Genomic DNA, 10,073 nt, shown 5'->3' with positions numbered 1-10,073 from the left:
ATTCTTTTTATATTGGTGCCGGGAACCACACGGCACTTACTCTTTCTTTCGAAATAAAATATAGCCTATGTGCTTTTAAGTTCTTCCTAATGTTCTTCCTAAGGGTCAACTTTATCTCTGTACCAAATTTTATTAAAATCGGTTCAGTGGTTTTGGCTTCAAAAACAGAGTTAGTCTCGTTTTACTAGTTCTGATTTAAAGATAATAATATATTCATGAATCATTGAAATGATTGAATCACTCATCGTAATTCTTTTTAACGATTCACTCATGTCATTCAATGAAGTTTACTTACACAACACAAACAAGTGCATTTAGTTTTTTCATTCCGTAGGTACCGTTGTTACGTAGGTAGTGGTTAGTTTAGTTGTAGCTAAAACGTAGTGGTTATATTTTTATATTCTCTTTGGTTGTAGCTATCTGTACGTACAATAGCAAGGTGAAGGTTATTCAAATAATTAATTGACGCTAAACAATTCAATAAAAGCTCATAAATATAATAGCAGGCTAGGCATCTATAAAAAATTGTTCCTTATAATTAGGTACTCAATCCGTGCGCCAAGAAGATAGACAAAAATAAATCATGACTGAGAAAGTAACCAAGAAGACGAAAAGATCAGAACCTTCAGGTATTGGAAAACTCTACCTTATAACATATAATGGAATACAAACTATCGGGTAAGTCATTATCACACGTACCTAGAATTAAAAATATTTTGTACTTCTGTAGTACCGACAAAAATATTTTACCCACTCAATAATTTATAGAAAGCATTTCTGAAATATTGTGTTCCTATAGTTAAAAATTTTTTAGAAAATGATAATTTGCACTAATAATTTCAATTTTTATAAGGTAGGTACAAGGTTCACTTAATCTGTGATGATGATGTGGTAACTTTCACCATATAAAAGTTAGCATTACCTTTACATAGGCTCGATTGTAGGTATTGTATGATAGTAGTTACAAACATTATTTAAAATATTTTTTTCCTATGTATTTTTAAATTTAAATAAATTTTGTTTATATATTTATAACTGGGATTATGCTCACTTTAATAATATTAGCTAGCAGGGTGTAAATGTTAAATGGTTTTACAATATATTTATTTATTTAAATAAAGCTTGCATAAATTCTCATTCCAGTTGGACATATTTGCTGTTAAGTTCTGCTATACATTTTTTGAATAGAGGAACATTGGACACTTTTTGGCCAGAAATCAAAACCACAGTTATCATATTTCAGAATGCTGCTGTTTTAGAGGTAAGTACCTATTCTTTTTAATGTTTTTCGTTTACATTTAAGGTCCTATGTCCCCTAGCTGGGGCAGAGGGCATCCACAGTGCGTCGCCATCCTGCTCGGACTTGATTTCTTGGTCTTGATTCTTTTTAATGAACAGAGCACTATTGTGAAACATTGGAGATATTAATAACAACATTTTGATACTTTGATGGAAATCTGCAAGAAAAGTGGTCATGGCAGATGAGATAAAATGCTATATGCTATAAAAAAACTTTATATTCAGTAGAATGAGTACAATGAGGCTAAATGTGAGCAGTCATTTTGTTGAACATTTCTTAACAAAAATACAGCCATTAGCTGCAATACAAAACAGCCCTTTTGTTTTAAACTGCAAGCTGTAACATAATACTGCGATTTATATATTCTGATTGGGACATATATAATAAATATTATATATGATAATTTAAATATAAATAATAAATTGGGATAAATTGGGACATATATAATATTTATTATATATGTCCCAATTTATATATTATAATAATAGTTATATGTATATATAGTAATATATATAAAATTCTCATGTCACAATGTTCATTCCTGTACTCCTCCGAAATGACTTGATAGATTTTCCTGAAATCTTGCATTGAGATGGTCTGAGAATCGGCCAAAATCTTTTTTCATACCCCTTAGTTATAAGGGTTGGCCCACCCTTAACATTTTTTTTTTAACAAGAAATTACTTAAAAATTATTTATATGGTAAAACAATGTATGCCGGGACAGCTAGTGTATGTGTCTGTTTACCAATTTTTTTACACACACTACTTATGTAAAATCAAGCCTAGTTAACCATAATCATAACCCTGAACTAAATTGTGGTTAGCTTGTTAGCTGAATGATGTCAAACAGAAGAGGTTCCAGAAAAGATTAGAAGATTCCATTATTAAATCCATTAATAAAACGCATTATATTATAAATCACAAGTAGTAAATATGTAGGGGTATAAAAATATGTGGAAAAAAATATATTTTTTTCCTGTTAATTTCTACTAGTAGGTCAGAATTGTTTATTTTATCATATTAAGTAGGTGGTAGAATTTAACAGATTTATTTCTCCTCCTAGTCCTACTAGAAGAATTGAATGAAAGAGCTATACGGTTAGAATCGAAAAAATAATTTGCAATTTGTCTAAGTAGATTATTTTCCTAAGTAAAAATTATATTTCAGATGCTCCAAACTACTAACATTCAAATCAAAATTAATCTTATATAGTCACTGATAAAAAATAGAATTAAAAAAATTGACTAAATAATCTTATACCTATATACTCACTGATAAAAAATAGAATTAATAAAAATTGACTAAATTGAATCCGTGCTGCCTAACTGGTCCGGGATTGACTCTCAACGCGGTTTAATATTCGTGTCTGTTTAGGTATGAAAGGAAAACCTATAAAATTATCTCGTGTACCTACTGCCTAAGTAGGTATTTAACTACGACATTTTCATATTGATTCGTCGTCATTAAGATGTAAAAATTTAACTTAGTCATCAGTCATTCATTCTTTATAACAGTTTCTTGTATCGTCGTAAAGGTCATTTTCTTACACATGCGGCAAAAACAAACATTATGTAAACTTATGTTAATATTTTGATCTTTGACACGCGCGTTTGCATTGTATTTGTGAAGAATATTAAATTGTCACTGTGTGTTTGAGACATCGAATACGTAATTTTATTTTTATAATAGTAGGATGATTAGTAACAAGCAGACAATTATAAAAAACTTCTTTCTACTGGCTTAAGTCCAGTCTCACCTCTCTGGACCGGGGTATGCCTTTGACCATGGATCCTGGATTGGTTGAGTTTTTACACGAAGCGACTCCCATCTGAGCTCCGCAAATATGCAGGTAAACCTTACCCGTATTGGATCCATGGTTACACAATCTCTCAGAGAATTATAAAAATAAAATCACTCCTGGATTTAAATTACTATAAAGTTTCATTCAAATAGATTGAGTCTATTTGAATGAAAGAAGATGATCAGAAGATGCTTGCTTTGTAAAATAGTAACAACCCCACACATATACACATCTTCGCCTCTTGTGTTATTTTTAAGAATTAGAAAGGTAAGTTGGTACCTACCTAATTAGAAGATTAATATGATAAGTTGGGAGACGCGCCTTGGTGGTTTTAGAGCTATGTCAGAGTCCAAAATATTCAGTACCTATTGAGTTCAAATTCCAGTATTGCAATCATCTTGCATAGTGTCCAAACTACATTATCTTTGTGTGTGACATTGTAGCAGCTAAACTATAATTGATTTTATGATTATATATTTTTATTATTTGTCCGTTGATATTATACTGGTCAGAAGTCCTACTAATCTAAAATATGCCTGAGAAGGTTTTTAAATGTTACTTACCTATTAAAATCTAATTTAAATAGCAAATTCACACTTTCTCCTAAACCATTTCTATCAAGTTTTTTCAAGTTCAAGTTACTTTCCAAGCAAGCGTAGCCACCCGCTGCTGTTACACTCGCTCGAACATAAAGTTAAACCCTAGAATTGAGATTTTTTTTGAACAAAAAACATTTATTTTTAATAGGTTATTTAAAGAAGTTTTTCTGAAGAATATATTTTTGTTATATTAATTGGTATTTACCATTAATATATCTATAGTAGCTAAGTTACTAATAGAATATCTTACACTTTGTAATAAGTAGTAAATACCTCTGCATGAATAATCCGATTTGTGTATGTACCTTCTAAGCAGAGAATGATTTTTTCTAAACATCATTATCTGCTTAGTAGGATATTGTATGAATTTATATCTGGTGATCTGGTTTGGTTATTCTTGACCATGACGTATCTGCTAAGTCGTAGCAAAAAATAATCTATTTTCGGACTGCGTTATAAAAAAAACTATGCGATAAAAATCAAGTTGCGCGTTTTAGTGTCCATTGACATCTGGCATGATCACCCGTCCACCACGCCTTTTGCTACGATACGCATTTGTAATGTGTATGTTGTAAAGGTATTTGCGATAATTGTCGAAGTAAACTATCGTTTCTTAAAAAAACTGATGAACTTGGTAGATAGGTGTCAATGTTCTTTTCCAAACTTTTTACGCTCAAACATTTATTTGCTCATGTTCATGTGCTGTGTTCATGCGCTACATTTTTTTTGTACTGAGATATTATTGCCAATCCAGATTTAATCACACACCAGGTTGAACACATTTTTTTTATTAAACACATAGTGTATTTTTACCATTACCAGTTTAAAATACAGCAGTTGATCATGAATGATTTTTAAGACGTCTGTATGATTATGACCCATCCTAAAATCCATCCAATTCAAAGTCTTACATATTCCGTTTTTTATTTACTTGGTAATTAAATTTTCCAGATTCTCCATGCTGCCATAGGATTGGTACCTTCGGGAGTGTTCATAGTGCTGGTGCAAGTCTACTCTCGCGTGTTCGTGGTGTGCGGCATCTTACTGTCTGCACACGGCTCTACAGTCAGTCCCGGCCTGCCGCTTTGTATACTGGCGTGGTCCGTCACTGAAATTATACGATACGCATACTACACGCTGAATCTTATCGGCGCAGTCCCACAGCCGTTATTATTCCTTAGGTAGGTATTGTTTTCTCATAAATAGTGTTTTATCAAACGTTTTTTCATTTGTTTTCAGTACCTTAAATTAGGTCATAACTAGTCCCGATTGCATCCTCAACTCCCTCAACTTTCTGGTTCATCTATAACCATGAGTGATTAAGTCAGGTTTTTATACGAAGCGGCTTCCGTTTGACGTTTATAATCTTGTCGGGGAATCCATAGGTGAACTAATCCATATTGAATCATGGTAGGACGTCCAGTTGTTTGAATGTGCAGGTTTCCTCATAATGTTTTTTCTCACCTTAAGAGCATTCGTGAGTATAACATAACTCAAAAGGGTTATTAAGGTACATGGCCGCGGTAGGATGCGCGCCTGTGCACCACGCTTTTTAAAGTCTGTTTCCTTAGACGCTAGACTTTAGTTATGACATCATAATGGTTTAAGAATTTACTTCATGGTCATATAGAAAACTTTAATGTATGATAGGTATTCATACTCCATATGCTCTCTTTTCGTATACTTAGTATTTATTATATATTTTTTGTTCTCAGGTATTCCACGTTCATAATATTATACCCTATTGGAATAACAGGCGAGCTGTTATGTATGTACCATTCTTTGGAAGAGGTCGCGGAAAAGAATTTGTATACAATTTCTTTTCCAAATGCGTGGAATTTTATTTTCAACTATTATTATTTCATCGTCGCCATTATGAGTTTGTACATTCCCTTATTCCCTGTTCTTTATGGTCATATGTTGGCTCAAAGAAAGAAAATGTTATCTAAGAAGAAAGAAGACTAATTTGTAGCTTGTGCTATAATAAAACATTTATTTTTAATAGGTTATTTAAAGAAGTTTATCCGAGTAAGAACAATATATTTTTGTTTGTTAAAATAATACAAAGATTAATATGGTTATGGTCAACTTGTCATATTGATAAGTAAGTATGACGCTCTCTTTGTCAGAGCATAAAAATATTTGCTATTAATATAAATGCAAATAGTTGCATTTTATGTAACGCTACTTGCAAATATCATTTATTTGTTGTGCTTTTGAATGTTTTTTCACATTGTTTTTTTCTTTTTATTTAATGGCGCATAAGTATAGTTCAGAGTTATTTAATACTTTTATAAGGCAATATTGAATGTATTACGAGAGATACCGAATATTATTGTTTGTCCATATATAAAGTTAATGTGTTTGCGGCAATATTGAGTTATATGACAAAAGTCAGTTGTGTATGTTATAAACTTGACGCAAATTAAGTACACTAGGTTAGGCTAGAAATAAGTGGTTAGGTATTTAATAGTTTTTATAAATATTTAGTGTAGATCACGTAGATAAGTCAATGAATTTCTTGGAATATGTATCTCAATGTCTTTTCCTCCCTTATCCTATGTTATTCTGTTTCTTTTAATTATTTTTCTTGTTGATAATTTTATTCATTGGGTAATTTGAATATTTAATTATTTAATATTATTTGGGAATTGGTATTAAGAAAAACAAGTAAAAAATATTTTTATTATTTTAGTGGTTTAATTTTTTATAAATACTTAATTACGTAGGTAGTTATAAATCTTTGCCAGAGGTCTATATCCTACTTTCCTAGGAAGTTAGTCTATTGATTATACTTTCCTCGCACAAGCTTTCTCGTACTCCCAAGTTTTAAACAATAAAAAATAAGAGCTGTCAGTGGTGGGTAAGGTTCTATAGTTTATTTTTTGGGTTTTACTATTTTGGATTATCTGATGTCTAACAGAGCACCGCTCGGTCAACCATCTGGTATATACATATGACCTACAGGCTTTAATCACTTAGCCAGGCCAAGGTGCACAGTATGGAATAGACCCTAATCTCCGTCTTCTAAGTACCCACAAAAATGCTATCTTAATTTCTTGCAGTTCAAAGTTTGCCTATACGCATATAGTTTGTTTGCTTCTTGCAATTGCCACAATCCGTCACTATGTAACGGAAAAGTATCGGAACAGTTATATTATATAATGGAGAAACGGAGATTATAATTCTACATCTATAAAATATTAAATCATCTTATCGATACTCCCAAGATAACCTTTTATATTCTATCGTCACATGCCGCGATGTGGATGTTGCAGCTGGTAAGCTGGGTTAGATAATTATCTATACTAATATTATAAAGCTGAAGAGTTTGTTTGTTTGAACGTGCTAATCTCAGCAACTACTGGTTCGAATTGAAAAATTTTGCGTTTAATAGGTCATTTATCGAGGAAGGCTTTAGGCTATATTACATCACGCTGCAATTATATGGAGCAAAGAAATAATGGAAAATGTGAAAAAAAAACGCGGAAAATTATTCATCCTTAAGGGGTTTCAATAATGCCCAAAATAACTATTCCACGCGGACGAAGTCGCGGGCACTGCTAGTATATCATAAATTTGTTTTATAGTAAATTTACATCAATTTTTATTTTACATAAAAATATTATGTACTTAGGTATATCATGTGTGTCTCCCTAAAGGGGTAGGCTTAGCCAATATAATTATAAATAATCATATTAAGGTAAAGGTGATTCGCGATTTAGGCGTTATCCACGATTCTAAAATGACTTATGAGAAGCACGTAGATCATATTGTTAAAAAGACTCACAAAGTTCTAGGTTGCGTTAGAAGAAAATGTTTTCAATTTAAGAATATAAAAATATACAAGATTTTATACTGTGCATAGGTCTATGGGGTATTGTCCACAGGTTTAGAACTCTCAATATAAAGTCTACATTGATAAGCTTATTCAGCGTAAATTTTTGAAGATCTTTTAATACAAAACGAATTGCAATTTAACCTATGAAAAGATGTGTGACAGGCATCATATTATACTTCCATTATTTGTTAGAAGAAACCGATCTGATGTAGCATTTCTTGTAAAATATTTTGTGATTTTGTAGATGTTTAAAATTTACTAGCAAATTTAAAATTAAAGATATCCAATCGTGCAGTCCGGATACTGCATAAATTGTCTGTACCGTCTTGTGATTATAAATTTGATGCAGACCCCTTAACATTTTCTATTTGCTGTTTGTAGGTTTATTTCATCAGACAAGTTAATTAGATTTTTATGTGCGAGGATATAGATTTTAGTTGCTAATAAATTAACTTTTCGTTTTTGATAACAGTAGTTCTCCGAAGAAAAAATAAAATAAAAATAGTTAGTCTCGTAAAGACTGAAAAGGCCACGTTGATCATGGCTTCTTTTATGCATATGAAAAAACTGAAAAAGTATATATCCGTAAGTTGGTTTTCGTTAAAGACGACTAAGGGATAGGCCATTCTTTTTTTAGGCGATGGGCTAGCAACTTGTCACTATTTGAATCTCAATTTTACCATTAAGCCAAATAGTTGAACGTGACCGATCAGTCTTTTCAAGATTGTTGGCTCTGTCCACCCCACAAGGGATATAGACGTTACCATATGTATGTATGTTTGTATGTATGTTTGGTAGTTTCATTGAAAATATAAAGAAAATAAATAGCTGGTAGGTAGTGTTTAAGTTGGTAAGTACCAGTTAGTAGGTTTGATAACGATTGAAGTTTTACTTGATATCTTGGATAAATAAAGAGATTGTCGTACAAAATAATCCCGCAATGGAGTTATAAATAGAATCATGCTATAAATGTAGGGCCGAACGTCAAATTTGGCTTGACCCCTTCCGGCATTCTATAACTACGAAGTACAGAGAAAAATATTTTTAATTCAAGAAAAAAGTATTTTACCGTGGGACGTGATATTAAACGATAATATGCGCAAGCGAAACCGCGGGCAAAAGCTTGTAAGTGATAAGCTGTGATGATAAGACTGCTATAAATTAAAATTAAATGGGTATGTGGCGACATCTAGTCGTCATCAAGTCAAATCCGCCCTATTTACTTACCTATCGTGAGATAGATGGCAATAATTGGTTCTGTTCAGACGTATTCAGGGCTGGATTCGGTTTTTTTTTTATGAAGATAGTTTGGCAGCCCAGAATTATAATCAGTATTGATTCCTCCTCCTGGCTATAGTAACGGTTACATCCATTACAGACCATAAATTCTGGATTGGGTAAGTCAGGTTTTTACTTAAACCGACTTCCATCTGACTTATGTAGGGGAAAGTAACTTAAACTCGTATTGGATTATAGTTACGCATCCGGTTACCGGAATGTGCAGGTTCCTCACAATGTTTTTCCTCACGGCAACGGTTTGTATTCCAACTAATGCACATAACTTTTAAAATAGTCATTGGGTTGTTACTAGGTACCTACTAACTTATTGCAGCTTTGAAATTGTGAAACGTGGAATAAATTTAAAACTCCAACTCTCTTTTTTGATAAATGATTCACTATATGAGTCAACGAGATTCTCTAGATTGTGTCTATTAGTATGTAATTAATTACGATTGCGATCTTTTTTTGGGTTCTTTATCCTTAAGGGAAAGAAATGCGTTAATCATATCATTTCTTATGTCTGTCATTCATGGTGTTTTTGCTATTAAGCAAATTAGTCCGGCCGGATCTACCCAAGAATAGCTTAGTTCCCACCACAGAACACAGAGATAACAGTGCAATTTAATCTTGACCTGAAAATTGAAAACGTGTACATACATACATAGGTACATACCTACCTACAAAAAGGGCTAGTGTGTAAGAAGAAAATATACTCGTATATAAAATAGAAGACGAGGTCAGGCCCACCAACATTTTAGCCTTAGCCCTATAAACTGCAGCGGGGACAAGAATATAAACGGTATTTCGCAGTTGCACTGTTGAGGTTGGTACACATATTACATACATACATAAAATCACGCCTCTTTCCCGGAGGGGTAGGCAGAGACTACCTCTTTCCACTTGCCACGATCTCTGCATACTTCTTTCGCTTCGTCCACATTCATAACTCTCTTCATACAAGCTCGGCGGTTTCGGGTACTTTTGACCTGACCCTTTACCAGGACGTCCTTAATTTGATCAAGATACGTTCGTCTAGGTCTTCCCACTCCGACCTTTCCCTCCACACTCTCCTTGTATATCTGCTTAGTCAACCTGCTTTCATTCATCCTCTCCACATGACCGAACCATCTTAACATACCCTTTTCTATTCCTGTAACTACATCTTCTTTCACATCACAACATTCCCTTATCACGCTGTTCCTTATCCTGTCACTCAATTTCACACCCATCATACTCCTTAACGCTCTCAT

The 10,073-nt window shown here is 32.8% G+C and overlaps 1 protein-coding gene across 2 annotated transcripts; it reads left to right on the top strand.

Annotated features, from left to right (window-relative positions):
- The first annotated feature begins 238 nt into the window (after positions 1-238).
- Positions 239-6,390, top strand: LOC106138657 (very-long-chain (3R)-3-hydroxyacyl-CoA dehydratase 2). 2 transcript variants are annotated; one of them, XM_013339868.2, is made up of 5 exons: positions 239-439; positions 543-678; positions 1,144-1,261; positions 4,653-4,882; positions 5,417-6,390. In XM_013339868.2, exons 2-5 carry the CDS (start codon positions 584-586, stop codon positions 5,664-5,666), a joined length of 693 nt encoding a protein of 230 aa, XP_013195322.1. In that variant the 5' UTR covers positions 239-439; positions 543-583; the 3' UTR covers positions 5,667-6,390. The 2 variants fall into 2 exon arrangements, with proteins under 2 accessions (XP_013195322.1, XP_060810533.1); XM_060954550.1 differs by having other exon boundaries at positions 312-330.
- The last annotated feature ends 3,683 nt before the right edge of the window (positions 6,391-10,073 follow it).

Source organism: Amyelois transitella, chromosome 4 (genome assembly GCF_032362555.1).
Source record: "Amyelois transitella isolate CPQ chromosome 4, ilAmyTran1.1, whole genome shotgun sequence".
NCBI lineage: Eukaryota > Metazoa > Arthropoda > Insecta > Lepidoptera > Pyralidae > Amyelois > Amyelois transitella.
The sequence above is the reverse complement of the archived record's forward strand: the minus strand, read 5'-3'. Positions and strand labels throughout refer to the sequence as shown.

Excerpts from the sequence above, each read along its gene's own strand:
- LOC106138657 (XM_013339868.2), top strand. The coding sequence starts at position 584 with ATGACTGAGAAAGTAACCAAGAAGACGAAAAGATCAGAACCTTCAGGT. Across the intron at positions 679-1,143 it reads AATGGAATACAAACTATCGG|TTGGACATATTTGCTGTTAA; the intron begins GTAAGTCATTAT and ends TTCTCATTCCAG. Across the intron at positions 4,883-5,416 it reads CAGCCGTTATTATTCCTTAG|GTATTCCACGTTCATAATAT; the intron begins GTAGGTATTGTT and ends TTTTGTTCTCAG.